Source organism: Zonotrichia leucophrys, chromosome 4 (genome assembly GCF_028769735.1).
Source record: "Zonotrichia leucophrys gambelii isolate GWCS_2022_RI chromosome 4, RI_Zleu_2.0, whole genome shotgun sequence".
In the NCBI taxonomy this organism is placed as follows: Eukaryota; Metazoa; Chordata; class Aves; order Passeriformes; family Passerellidae; genus Zonotrichia; species Zonotrichia leucophrys.
In genome coordinates this window covers 40,834,348-40,849,285 of record NC_088173.1, presented here as the reverse complement: position 1 = coordinate 40,849,285, position 14,938 = coordinate 40,834,348, and the positions used below count along the sequence as shown (strand labels likewise).

The following is a 14,938-nucleotide window of genomic DNA, read 5'->3' as shown; positions in this document are numbered from 1 at the left end:
TTTTCTCCCATTGGCATCCTTTCAATTTTCTCCTTATCCTCACAGGGTTTTGTGTTAGGGGATGAACTTACCATTGGAGATTTCCTGTTCTTACCACTTTTTCTCAAGTGCAATCCACAAATGCATGTAGCCTGACAGCTTTTCTGCAGTGCTTGCTGCTATTACAGTCGTCTGATTTCCAACCTAAACTTGACAAGCAAGTTTATACCCACTTTTTTTGTGTGACAGCACTATCCTTGAGTCTAAATAGCTCTTCTCCCTTCTTTGCATTTATTGTACTGATGCATATTTAGATATAGCAATCATAATATGTCCTGTCAACTTGGTTTTTCTAGGCTACATGAGCTGAACAATTTTTATTTCTCATGTGTTCTTATCACCCTTATAGGCCATTTTTTTTTCTATGTATTGAGTCTGAATCTCCCTTCATGGACAAGGGAGATTTTGAGCAAGCAATCTGTAGGGAATGTATAATGGCCACTTTTACTGTGGCATTCATATTTCACTACTCTCTTGTACTTAGGCACTGAGGTTTTATTTTGAAGCAGAACTGTGGCAACTGTCACTGGAATTAATAGGAACTAAATCCTCCTGATGTCTTATATCAGTCAGTTACCCCACCAGGTTATTGTGAATAATGATTTTGATGGTAGTTTTAGGGTCATGAAAGACCAGTAGGTACATATCTAGCTTTCTGGCTTTTTCCCCACTGTGTGCTCTTACTCTTTACTTATTGGGTGATAGATTTGTCCTTGTATATGCTAGCTCAGAGAACTTGAATAATCCAAAAACTAAAAGGATGATTTGTTGAAGGTATGGCTTATGAAGGTGTTAGACATGGAGCTGCTTGCATGTTTGCGCTGGTTTTGCTGGGATAGAGGTAATTTTCTTTATAGTAGCTTGTATGAGCTGTGTTTTGGATTTGCGCTGGAAATAATGCTGACAGTATGGGGATGTTTTAGTTGTTGCTGAGCAGTGCTTTCTCAGAGGCAAGGCCTGTCTGCTCCTCACCCCAGTCCACCAGTGCAGAGGCTGGGAGTGCCAATGGAACTGGGAGGAGACTCAGTGACCCCAGCTGACCCAGTGGATATTCCCCACATACAGTGTCAGGCTCAGCATAAAGCAGGGGCAAGATGAGAGCGAGGTGGAGGGAGTGTTCAAGTGGTTTGTCTTTCCAAGCCACTGTTACCTATGATGGGGCCGTGCTGTCCTGGAGAAGGCTGGGCACACTTGCCCATGGAAAGCACTGAATGAATTCCTTATTTTGCTCTGCTTGCTTGCCTGGCTTTTGCTTTCCCTATTAAACTGTATTTATCTCAGCTCATGAGTTTTCTGCTTTTACCTTGCTGTTTCTCTGCCCTGTTCCACCTGAGAGCAATGGGCCGGTGTGGTGCTTAGCTGCCAGTTTGAGGTTAAACTACAACAATGCTGTATAGAAAAATTAATCCTAGTCAAGACGTAGCGTTACTAGGATTTTCGGTCTACTAGGTAGTGTGCTTTAGTGGATGGATTGCTTGAATGCCCTAGGTCTTATTTCTACTGGTAACCTGTTGTGTGAGTTTGGGAGAAGTAAGCTCATTTTATATGCCTCCTCTTTAATTTATCTTAGATTATATGCCTTTTAGTTACGGACTTTCTTGATTTGTTTTTACAAATTAGCACAGTAGAGTCTTAATCTTGCCTTGAGCCCATGAAGGTTATTTTGATGCAGGTACACTTAGAAATCTCCCTCTGGTGGTTACATAAGGCTGATGCTTCTGGAAAATAGGATGCCTCCACTTGAGCTTCTTCAGCACTTAACTCTGATGTGCAGGCAGAGAAGAATTTTTCTTCTTTGTGGTATCTACTGGCAGAAGCATTATATCTATAGAAATTGCAGAGGTAATATTATTGGGTTTAAGTAAAATTAGTGTATCAATGCATGTATGGCAGTCTAAGGAAAGACTTTGATTAGACTTCTGACATGAAAAAAAAATCCAAGTTTTAATTGTTTTAATTTCTCCATTGTTTCTACATTTTCTCTTTTTTGTTTTCTTCCTTAATGCACATCTCCCCCCTTCTTTTACACCACTTGCTGGCTTTATCCTAATTCTCAGCTCCTCCTCTGCACTCTGCTGAAATCCAGTTGAAGCTACTTCATGTCTTTGCACCATATGTTTTAACTGTCCTTCATTCAGCTTGTGCTGAAGCATTCTGAAAACCAAATCAGTAGCCCCAAGTTTTCTTTTTACTTCGTGAAAATCAGCTCTTGTCAAAGTAATCTCAGGTACCATTTATATCCTCAAACAGATTGTTAGTTTCTGTGATTTCTATTTGTATGAATGTGTCTTGGCTACTCTTCAGTTTTCCTCTTTTTTTGTAGTAGCTTTTCCTTCCCCAGGTTCCCCATGTCTCTATTCTTTTGCAGAATCTATCTAGTTTTGTTTATGGAGTCTTTCCTCCGAGTCCTAGAGACTCTTTTGTACCCTTCTTTACTGAAGTGAACTTGGTGCTGAAGGTACATTCTTACATGTTTACCAAATGTTTTGTTTTTCAGTCCTACTTCTGAGTGTTTTCTTCCTCTTTCCTCATTTTTCTCCCCTTCAGTTTCCTTGTTTAGTTTTAACATTGCTGTCCTCAAGCTCTGCCTTCTTTGAGCTTGTGAGCTTCTTGGAGCTGTCCTTCATGCCACAAATACAGGCTCTTGCCAGATGTTGTCACTTTAGTTTTCAGTCTCTAAAATCTGGATCATAGCTTGGCATATTGAGGAAAGCAGGTGTTGTTTCTGCTCTTTCACTTCCTTTCTTGCAGACCTTGATAACTATTATCTGTCATTGATGAACTGGGATAGTGTAACCCAAACAAAACTGGTGTTTCCTGATCAGTCAGATCTTATCCTGTCTCTGTTACAGGGGGATTTTCTTCCTTTCATTTCATGTAAAGGCATTCTTCTTTTCCTGTATTCAAGAGGCTGAACAGTTGTGATGCCATCTATTTCTGCTTTTGCAGTTTACGTCTTTAGATTCCTGTTTAATGCCACCTTCTTCTTTTGATGTTCACATACAGAGTCTGCTGTGGCTTCCTCAGCTTATCTAGTTTTATGTTTTCTGGAGTGTCAACTCTTGATGGTACAGGTTGTTTTGGAACAATCCTGAAAGGTTAGTAATGCTGCAGGTCACAGCAAGACAAATTGTGGTTGGAATAAAAAATAGTACAAGAATAAAATCTCATTTTCCAAAGAGTCTTGGAAGAGATTTTCAGTGGCAGATAGGGTGAATCTTGGTTCACTCTAAAATTCTGACACAACTTTTCTCTGAGAAGGGACCTTTTGCTGTCAGGAAACACTAAAACATTATTAGAAGTTCCTTTCTAAAATTTTTCTTGTTTCTCAAACTTAATCCTTAGCTGCTGAAGTTCAAGTGATCACTTAATAGCTTTGTTCAAATTCAGACACTGAATCCATCCATCAGTTACTTTCCATGGTTATCTTTATTCTGTCAAAGACTTTGAAGTGTGATAGAGTCCTTTTCCTGTTACTGCCTTCAGCAAAGATTATGATTATAAAAGCATTTTCTGTTACAAGATTGGGATGGTTATGTTAGTAGGAGAAACTCAAACAAATTGTGACGCTCAGATCAAAACTTCTATCATGCCCTTATGTGTAGTCCAGAATGTCTCCTGTCCCAGAGTGGTGAGCTGTTGGAAGAGGGAGCTGCATATGTTTGCCTGGGATCTGTGTGTGTGCACACAAAATGCAGTAAGGAGTCCTGGGAGAAGCATTATTTTTGCTGACTGCAGAGGTCTAGAGTGAAGACAGTAACTCTGCTTCCTAGAGGCATCCAAGTGGCCAGCAGCTGGCAGCCAGTTAAATAACCAGGGTATCCAGGAGCTCTTGAGACTTTCTTGCTTAGCCATCAGGTTGAGTTTTTTCCTTTCATCAGAGGTATCTCAAGTTTTGTGGGAAATGCAGCTTCATTTCCTTTTCACTTTTTTATTTTGAGTATTATTAATGAGTAAATTCAGCAGAGCTAAAGCATTCTTAAGTTTGTTTTATAGATAGAGCATGTCTCAAATCTGCATGGATAAAACCATCTTGCTAGTTCTGGTAACAAGTGAGTTTACAGACCACTTCTTTTTCTTCATTGTTCAGGGAGGCTTATGAAATGATGAATCACATAGTAATGAAAAGCTAAATTGGTGCATAATTAAGAAAAGATTGGCCCTGTGGAAGGCTCCTTTCAGAGTTCAGTGAGTTTGTGGCAGCACTGCTCTACCAACGTGGTGGTAATGCTTGTGCAGTATGTGAAAAAAGTGGATAGAATGATGAAGAGGCTGGTTTTGAATAAGTGTTTCATTACCTTGAAAGAACCTTGCTTTTCCATATTAAAAAGATGATTTACTGCTAAAATGTGTAACATCCTGTTCTTGGTTTTTACTACCACTTTTAGTCTAAGGGTACATAAATATCCAATGGAGATGCTTATTCTACATAGTGCAAACTTGGTTATGGGGCAACTAATTAAAATCCACTTGACCTCAGTTAACCTTTTACAGTAACTTTGAGTTCTCTGCATTTCCTGGTAACTACTGACAAATCTGAGCAAGCTCAGGACAGGTAACAGGGTCAATAGTTTGTCCTCTTCACTTGGTCTGGGTGAAAGAGCTTTAAACAATTAGTGACGACAAGATGCTAATGTGCATTCTGGTCTAGATAATCTTGCTTAAGTTATGTGAGCATGCAAACCTCAAGGCCCTCTTCCCTTCTTACAGCTTTGTGGAAGTTACGGGCTCTTGGATGAGTTGGGATCTGATGCAGACAACTGCAAAAGGAGGTCTTGTGAAATATTTAGGGAAACTTGGATTGTCTGTACTAGGCGTGTTGTGTAGTCTGTAATTCAAATGAGGGGTATTTTTCTTGGTGTGCAGAAAACAGTTGTCTGCCTGTAATGTCTGGTCTCCCGTTTGCTTACTTTAATGATAATGGTGGTTGATCTTTCCAGTATGAGAAGTACTTATGCCTTTGGTGAAAATTACTTTTATTTTGCGGAAGCTGAGTGTTCCATTTCAATGTTGTATTTCTGGCTTCATTTCATCATGACTTTGCAGTGCAAATAGACAGGAGAAATATTTTTGGCTGTTTTGTGATGTGCTGGAGCAGCTGATACTAAGGGAGGTAAGAAGTCAAACTTTGACAAAGGTTATTCTTTCCTTCTGCCTTTTAAGTCATCTTCAGTGATTTGGGGATTCCAAGGTTAGCTGCACCACAATTACCACACAACCTTGCTGGCTGTAATAATGGATTTCACTGGATGTCCCTGGACTTGAGAATGACCTCAGCCAAGTATGTCAGCAGTTTAGCTGTAATAGGATAACTGGGTCACCCAGAGAAAGGAGACAGGGGTGAAGCAGCTGTTGAGTCCAAATCAGCTGTACTGTTGTAGAACACATCCTCCTTCCGGGAGGCCAGTGTAACCTGTTGAACTTAGGTTTTGCTAGAAAAATACTCTCATCTTTTATGCTCATCAGGGACACTACTGAAGGTTGCATAAATATCTATAAGGGAAAAAAATTTAAACAAGCAGAGACTGTTCAGGTGTTGAGCAGGCCATTCTGTTTCTTCAGTACTAACACAAGTGATGATACCATGATTGGGATTGCGTGCTTTGTTTGATAATGAATATCGTGGGTTTATTGTGACCATTTTAGTGCAAGTTATGCATTGGAAATGTGGATGAAGACTCAATTTTTTGTGCAGTCTTGAATGAAGAGTAAATTACTGCAGCAAGTAGCTAATCCATTTTGAGATTGTGTTCCACAGCTTTGTGTAATACCACAGAGTTAACACATTTTTCCCTGTTATATGTGATCTAATCCATTATTTAATAACAAAATCAATGCTTAATCATGAAGAATAAGTTACTAGAATTAAGTGACAATTTATAAAAAAAAAGCCTGCTGTTGTGTTCAGGGAGATCTCAAAAGAGGAGAGTAAGTCAGGATATAAGCAATATGGGAGACTTCCTGGTATTGTCAGTTTATTGCTGAAGAACATAACAAGGCAGTTCTAATTCTTAGCCTTTTAGAAGACTTTATGCATGTCATTATATTTAGTAGATAGTAAAGAAGTAGTAGACAGTAAAGGAGTTTATCTTAAAAATGGAAGTCCTGTTGGAGAATTTGGTCTGGTACCTGTTCTTTCCCCCATTAAGTGCAATCTCAGTCTTTTGGGGTTCTGTAGTGTTTTCATCTTGCAAGAAAACTTACAACTCTCTTTTCCCCTCCATTCATCAGATTTTACCTCCTTGAATGAGGTCTGAATTCCAACCCTGACATATCTCAGAGTATGCACTCTGCAAACCAGTGCAGTGATGAATGCTGCAGCATGTAAAGAAAAATTTGTAATCTTCATTGGAATACTTCTTCACAAAAGAACATTGCAGTGATCCTTGTAAATTGAATTATTTTAATGCATTTTTCTCTTGGTTTAGGTGTTTGGAAATGCTCCTCCAAGTACAATGACAGAGAAATTTTCTGACCTCCTGCAGTTTACTACTCAAGTGTCACGATTGATGGTGACTGAAATTCGACGGAGAGCATCAAATAAGTCCACAGGTATTGCATGGGGCACAAGGGTTGCCTTTTCCATATCTGTGCATTGTGATTTTCAGATCCGTCAGAACACTAAGAGCTGCAATTCACAGCAAATGTGCAGGCACAGAAACTGAGTTTTTAGCAATGAAAATGTGTTGTCTTTTGTTCCTTTGTACTGAGGGAGGGAGGAGGAAGAGGTTAGAGGTTTCCTCCCTGGATTACAGAGAAAGCTGAGTTCCACAAAATTTCAACAGATGAGACAGAGAGGTGTGAACTGAGTTGCATGACCTACTAGGAGAAGGAGGCCAAGAACATGCATGTGAACAGCTGCTATTTCTTGCCTGAGGCGCCTGTTGGTGGTGTGTTGTGTCACTTGGATATGTTAACATTCTAAAACTATGCATCTTAAATTAGCTGCTGGCCAGGAAGCTAATAAGATGTGAAAGTACAGTAAATCCCACATTCAGACCAACAATGCCAGCCCTAGAAAACTGTCAGTGGACTTCTCTGATTATTAAATGTCAGGGTGAGATTTGGTTCTGTTGACCCCTGCATGTATCAGAGCCTGATGTTGTATTGGCAGTTGCATAACTGAGGACAGTGCACCAAGAGGGCAGCTTCATTAGCTTTCCTTTAGTCTTCCTTTTCTGAAGAGGAGTGCTTCCAAGAAGTATCAAGTCTTTGCCTACTAGATAATTTTAAGATCTGTGCTGTGTTCTCGGTTTGGATTTGGTGGCAGAGGAGGACTGGAAAAGGCTCTGAAAATTATTGCACAGGAAGTCAGGAGTCACAAACTGTGCCAATTACAATATATTTCCATTTTAAGTGGAGTGACTAACAGTGAAGCAGTGAAACATTCCAGATGGCTAAACAGATATCACAGACCAAACCTGTTCTCTATGGGTAAACAGGCGCAAAATGTCTTTTCTTTGAGTATTAGGGGGAAATAAGTGTCCAACAGCCATGCTGGCAGAATGGAGGTGTTTGCTTGACCTTTTTTCCCCGGAAACATCTGTTATGCCTGCTAGTCAGTTGGATTCTGCAGGGAATAACCATTTTTGTGTTACTTCAGCCATATCTCTGCTTATTGCTCCAAGATAATCCAGTTCTTAAAACCTTGCGAGTCAGAGTCAGATTTTTGTTGATGATGGTGGTTTGGGATGTTTTTCATGTTTTCCACCCCACCTGGAAACTTGACCACAATGACTAAAAGGACAGTTTGGTGCTCTTCTAAGCTTTAATGTAATGAATACCAATGTTTGTATTAAAACAGAAAGCAGTCATTTTTCCTCTGTTATCAGGATTGCTGTTACTCTGGTCAGTAAACCTTTTTTATACCTCAAGACCCATGGACATGATGATGGGTCCATGTTGTGCAGTTAGATTGTGACTCTCTCAGTGGGACCAGTGAGTTGCAGTTTTCTCTCCAAAAATAACCAATTAACATGCTATTAAAACTCAGTTGGTAGATTTCTGTGTTAAAATGATTAGAGCTAGATACACACTTCCTGTGATGCTGATTTAAACAAAATAGAAATTATTGGCTTTTTAGAATATGTTTTATGTTAAAGACCTCATACAGTGTCTGTGGATTGTGAAGATTCTTGCATAATTTTTTTTAGAACTTCCATTATTTTGGTGTCTCAAACACAAAGATATAACATGTCTTAATAGTTGCTGACAGATAATTATATCTCCTAACATGTTTTTAAAAGTAAAAAAACTTCACTAGCAACAACATGCAGGAAATGTCTCTGGTAATATAGAAGTGCAAACTCCTGATGGTGTGAAGTGCTCCATGTAAGTCAACAAAATAGCTGAGCCGGTGTTAGAGACAAGCTTTCCATACAAGTAAACTTTTGATAGTTAATGACAGGGAAGAAATTTTGCAAGAACTTGATTTCTATAAATGTGTTGGCAGTATTTTACAGTGGGGAATGTGGTATGGTTAAATCTTGCCTGTCAGTATACTGTGGTTGTTTGGGGTTTTGGGGGATTTTTTGTGGCATGTTTTTTTGTTTCTTTTGTTGTTTGTTTTTTTCCTTTGCTTATTCTTTTCTTTTTCCCCTACTCCATCTGATAATGGAACACAGGGCAATTATTTTCATCGGGCCTTTGAATATTTATGCTAATAGCTATGTGAGTAATGCCTGCCGTGGTGGAGGCATATCTCAGTTATTCTTGGCAGACTGTAGTAGTTTTCTCAGAATAGTGTTTTGTGATTCTGTAGTAACTGTGCCAGCACCCTGTCTTAAGTGGACTCTGTACATTGCCATTGTAGCTGTGTGTTCAGCTACATTTCAACTGCTTTATTTCTCTGGTAGGGATAGTAAGAAAAATTAAGCAGTTACATCTGAGTTAAATTATCTTGCAGGTTTCAGTCTTTGCAGTACAATAGGGATGATTTTCTGGTGACGGCAGTAACTGTTTAGGAGGATTAGTAAATAGTTTCCCTTGCCATGGACTGTCTAGTCCGTTTAGAGGATGGTGGAGTCATGGGTGAGATAGCTCTATATACTTGAGATTTTTAGCTGCCACATTTGTCACAAATAAGTCCAGTTTTGTGTCTGAATTGATCGAAAAGTTGTGGTAGTACTATGTAAAATATATGTTCAAACACCTATTTCTAATACAATCTAAGTTCTGAGATGCACTTGCTCCCAAAAGAAAAGTTAATCTGGCTCAGAGCTGAAAAACACTTCTGAAAAAAGGGACAGGCACATCTGAAACTTGGTAGAACCAATGTGGCTGCTAATGACTACTTTGGCTGGAGAGAAAGCACACTTTCATTTAATGTGTTTTTCTAAAGACATACTCTGGGTGAAGTTGGTGGTTCTGTAATTTTGCAGATATTCCAACAGCATGTCTTTAAACTAAGGTTGCTAGGGAAGGAATTTGAGAATATTCTGAGTTGGAAGGGAGCCACAAGGATCATTGAGTCCAGCTCTTAGGTCAGTGGCCCCTGTGTGAACTGTACCTACAGCCTGTACCCATAACCTGGTGTTATTAGCACCAGGCTCTAACCAACCTCTTTCACTCTAAACAGCTTCTCATACTTCATCAGTTGAGGATGTGCAAACTGTGATTTGGTGGTTATTGGTTTATTGTTACTATTTTTTATTATTTGTGGTAGTGATGATTCCATTTTTACTAAAATGGGTTTCTAACTCAGTACTCTCCATTGTCTGCATCTCGAGCACACCAAATAACATCCAGTCAGGGCCCATTATTTAATGCATTAACATTTATCCCAGGGAGATTCAGAATGATTCCCTAAGCGATGGGCAGTCCTGCAACCTGGAAAGCCATGCTGTAGACAGAATATGAATAAGTGGTTACAAGGACAAGTGGAACTGAAGAAGGGTAGAAAAGTGAACAGTGAGAAAGCAAAGTGGTGCATCACAGGTCTGGAACTTTTTAGCCTCCTTTCAAAGACAGTTTCAAAAGTTTGTTTGGTTTTTTTGGTGATTTTATTTGGACAGCTAGTGTACATCACTGCTTTGTGCACCTTCTAAGTTCAGTTAAGCTGTGTCACTATTAATTTCAGTCAGTTTTTAATTTCGTATTTACAACGTTTTTTGTTTGTGTTTGTTACGGTATTTACTATTGAATGCTAAGTTTATTTTTACTGTACTGCTTGGCTGTTCAGCTAATCCTTCCTATCTCCAGCACTTTCAGTTGTTTTTTATACCATCTGAATGTTGTAGTGATTTTGTCTTTTTTAAAGGGTTATTTTTGGGGGGGAGAAGGAGGGGCGAGTTGTTTTGTTTTAAATTTGAATTTTTTCCCCCACCCTTCTTTTTTGGTTTTTAGGGAGTTTTTTCTTGGTTTGTTTGGTTTTGTATTGGTTTTTTTGGTGTTTTTATTTTTTTTTTTTAGTTTGTGGTTTTTATGTAGAGGGAGGGGTTCTACCCCCAGTTTCTGTCTTTTCCTTCTAATTTCACAGATTTGCTCAAACTGTTTCACCAATGAAAATCCTTTTAACCTCCTCAGGCATTTTTCTAGCAGATCTGCTGAAAGACTATCATTATCTCATCATCAAACCATTTTGGGCGATCAAGTTGATAAACATTTATCATCATTGCAGAAAACCACTTCAGTGGCTGATATTTGGCCTCTGAGAATGCCTACCTTTATTCTTCTTAAAGATTCATTAATCTGCAAACTCTAATGGGTTTTTTGTTTTTTTTTTTTGGTTTTGGTTTTTTTTTTTTTAGTTAATCTCTGTCACATCAGCAGAACTAATTTTATGTTTATCCTCAATCCACAGAAGTTAGTATAATTTGTTTAAGTGTATCTTGCATTTGGGTGAATTACAGATGATAATTGAAGGGATCTTCTACTAAGGTGCATTTCAGGCTCCCTAATGAAGTCTGAAGTTTTCCTGATAGGGAGGATCCTTGTCCATAAACGAAGTGCACTTAGGGGCTGCTTTCAGACTTTTTTGGGTATGTTAACTTTTCTTCTGCTGAGAAGAGAGTGTTGGAAATTACTTTGCATGCTGGGATTGCACATCTTTTCATTGCATATATATGTTCTTCCTGTTCTGTGGGGGACTTTGCTTTACAAGGCGATTCTGGTTTGTGTTTATTGAAATTGCTCTAGAAGGGAAAGTGTCCTGTCAGCTACTATTCATTAAAAGCCAGCTCTGATCAACAACTCCTATATCTTATTACTTTTGGTCAACTTTCTGTTTGCTTTTGGTGCTTTCTACCACCCCTTATGCAAGGCAAGTGTAGTACAATATAGCGCCTTTCCAAGAGATCCTAGAAAGTGATCTTTTATCATCTGCATTAGGGAGGCTAAAAGCTGGCACAGTTGGGTTGTTTAATCTTTGGATGAGCAGCCCTCCATTCCTGCATGCTGCAAAGGCATCAGCCCCTTCATATCTGCCACGTGTGATGACAGCCCAACTCTGCTCCTGACTGGGGAGGGCAGACTTTGTGCCATCACGTTTTTATTTGGGTTGATACTTCTCTCTTACTGTCTAGGCAGTTGGAATTATTTGTATTCTGTAACTTTAGATACTGTGTCTGACTGTGTCTGCAGGCATTTCCCAAAAGAAGAAGCAGAGACTTCTAGAAGGCTACGTTAGAGAAGAGATCCCTGACTTCACCTTTACCACCTCCTGGCACACCCATCCATACCTTTGACTGCACCTCCCCTCCCACCCTTGGCAGATGAACAGATTTTTTTTTTGCTAATATTCCCCTCCAGAATAATCTTTACAGAAGTCTGATTATGCTATTATATGCTGTTTATGGTTCTCCATCATCTAACTAAAAGCTTCTTGTACTAAATTTGCCCTTAGTGCTATTGCTATAGGCAACAGGATTGCTTGCAGTGCTTGTAGCGTGATTTTTGCTACCCATCTGAATGACTCTAATGCCACTGCTTGCTACCTTTTGGTTTTCTGAAGTCCAGGATGCAGTGCACTTCTTACCCGTGAAAAAAATTCTGTTGTTTGATTCTACAAAGCCTCTATCCCATATATACTGAATCCATGCTGGAAAATCTGACTCCTGTGTATTAACCATGTAACCACATAATCATGGTCATACTCACATGTACATACTTGCACCATTGTCTCAATAGGTATATTTACGTCTTATTTTATAGGTTTTTCTCTTTGCCTTTTTGCTGTTTTTACTAATTAGCATATCCTACTCCTGATCTGGCTTTCTTCTGCAGCAGAAGTTGAAGGGCTAGGGACATCTGAGTGGGGCACATACAGGATGTTATATTAAATGATGTCTTGGGCTCTTCAAAAACAGGGGAGAGGTACAAGGAATAAATTAAGACTAGTGCTGATGATAGAAGTTAATCTTAAATGATAGCACTATCAAATTTGCTCAGAGCAGATGACAAGAGAACGTGTTCCAGCACTTAAAATGCTGTCTGTGTTTTAGGTAGTGCTTAATTAAGAGTGACAGTTTTGAAACTGCTATTTATAGTGTTCAACTGCTATGCCAGGATGCCAGCAGCATGACAACTTTTTCAGAAGCATGGACTTAACCCCTGAGTTTCACTCTCAAAGATGACTGAACCAGCCCTTATTCCATAGGTGGCTTTGGAGACTGTGCCCAAAGGAGGCTGTGCACACCCAGTTTGGGTGCCTCTCTTGCAGGCAGAGGCTGATTGCCCAGCTCTGTCTGTGGTGGAATAGAAAAGTAATAGGCCTACAAAATCACTCCTTATGCTGTGCTAGTGGGGCACATGTAGCAGCAGTGCATGCTTTAGACATGCTTGGCTCTCAGAACTGAGAAAAACCAGCTTTTGTCAGGAATTCTGGCATTTTGCCTATGACTTTAGTGTAGGGAATGCAACTGTGTCATGGCTGTTGTGCTTTCTAAGTTGGCCTGGTCATATACCCAACCATCTGACCAGTGCTTTGCGCCCATAGTTTCAGGTCAGCATGCTGGGAAATTCCTACTTGTCCTTGTTTGTGAGAGTTTTATAAATTGCCTTACTTTTCACCTTGGTATCTCAAACTTTATCTCAGTTTCATGGAGGGAAGTGGTAGGGGCCTTTCCTTACTTTAGCGTCAGAATTGGAAAACCAGCAGTTTGTACAAAAGTTTGTTATGGAAAAAAATTCTGCCAGACAAAAACATTAGAGAGGAGCCATTGAACAAATGAACCAAATCTGCACAGATTACAGTGTGATGCTTCAGAAAGTGATCTTCTCACTGTAATAGATACTACAAGTTTGATAAGTACTTGGCCATATGAAATGTGCTGCCTTTCAAATAAACTTCCCAGGTATGTGCTGGGAAATCTTAACAGCAGATGAAGCAACCAAGCCAATAACAAAATAGGATTTTTCTTTAGTTGCAGATTTATTCCTCCATTAGTAATTCCTTTGTAATTTCTTTTTTATGTGATATTATTCACCTTCCTTTTCTGCCCTAGTTGACACTAAAAGCACAGGAGATGATTTATACACAGTTATTAATGAAAAATGTTTTTAGATGTCTCTTAAAGGTAATGGGCAGGCATCACAACTGGCATTTTAGACTTCTTACATAAGTGTGTATTCATGCAGCAGTGATATAGGGTTGCATTTTCTCTTGATTTATTTATTGAGGCTGATAACTTGTTTACTAGTTTGAGTATTTGTCTTTGGCTCTGACTGATATGGAATAGCATCCAGAAGTGGTTCTCAATCATAAAAATTATCTGTAAGCTGTTACTGTCTTCATTTTCAAAAATGTAGGATGGGGATGTCGTAATTGCTGATCATACTCTTAATGTTACTTTTTTTCCTGTTTTTTTTTTAATTCCTTTTGTCTTTCAGCACTTCTCCTTCCCTAATATCCCCATTATCCTTCAAACTGTTGTTACAGTGCAGCTTTTCTTTTTTTCCAGAAATTTCAGCTATTTCCACAGAGGCCACTAATTGTTGGTGACTTCATGTCTTTGGAAAAAATATATTGTATATTGATAAAGCAAAACTACTCTAAGAGATGTTGCTGCAGGTTGCAGAATGTACTTTTTGCAGCCTTGCCAGTGGCAAAGCCAAAATATGTGCAAGATTGGAATGTGTGTCTGGAAGGCATAGGCCTAAGCCTAGTCCTTTTTTTAAGTAGTGCTGTAAAGGTGAATTTATTCTCAGTGCTTGGGGCTGCTAAGAGGATGTGTTCCCTTCTGCAGACTAGCAGACTGAATTCTTACTGCTTTTTTTCTTTTTACTGCCCCTGCAGAGGCTGCAAGTCGTGCCATAGTCCAGTTTCTGGAGGTCAATCAAAGTGAAGAAGCAAGTAGAGGTTGGATGCTGCTCACCACAATCAATTTACTAGCTTCATCAGGACAGGTTAGTCTGAAACGACAAAGTTAAAGATAAATTATGGAGTGGAAGAGACAAAAGCAATAATAAAATGAACTGCATGAACACTCACCAAAAGATGTAACTATATTCTGCTTTTCTGTATTAAGATCCTCTTTCTCTTGTATTGCCACAGGACTTATGCTTTAGCTCCTTGTTGTTTCAGTTGCCTGAAAAAAAGAGTAGTTTTGGGACTTTAATTTATAATGCTCTTTTGAATAATGCATGCAACTTTTATTGCTGCCCAAAGGCTTCTCTTGCATACTGCTGCTTAGTGCCCCATGAGATGCATGGCACATAGAGCACCTAAATAGTTCAGACCTTGAACTTTGCACACCTCACTGGAGGAGGGCCACAGCAGTTGCAAAAAGCAAGGCCAGCAGCAGCGATGAATGGGGGCGGTAGTGAATCATTCCTGCCTCTGCTTCTGGCCCTGTGCTCCATCACAGATCTTTCTCTGGCAGGATACTGGGCAGCTCTGTGGTTTGTTATTTCTGCTCTAATCTGCCTTTGTAATTCAGCACATCGTCTTATCTCTGTTTTA

General features: G+C 39.3%; 1 protein-coding gene across 8 annotated transcripts in view; it reads left to right on the top strand.

The window, feature by feature from the left end:
• WDFY3 (WD repeat and FYVE domain containing 3) overlaps nucleotides 1–14,938 on the top strand; it is a 153,055-nt gene that overhangs the window by 51,443 nt on the left and 86,674 nt on the right. For all 8 annotated transcript variants that reach the window (XM_064711261.1, XM_064711260.1, XM_064711262.1 and 5 more), the window contains 2 exons: nucleotides 6,468–6,591; nucleotides 14,273–14,382. In XM_064711261.1, coding sequence (XP_064567331.1) covers nucleotides 6,468–6,591; nucleotides 14,273–14,382 — 234 coding nt within the window. The remainder of the gene's footprint in view (nucleotides 1–6,467; nucleotides 6,592–14,272; nucleotides 14,383–14,938) is intronic.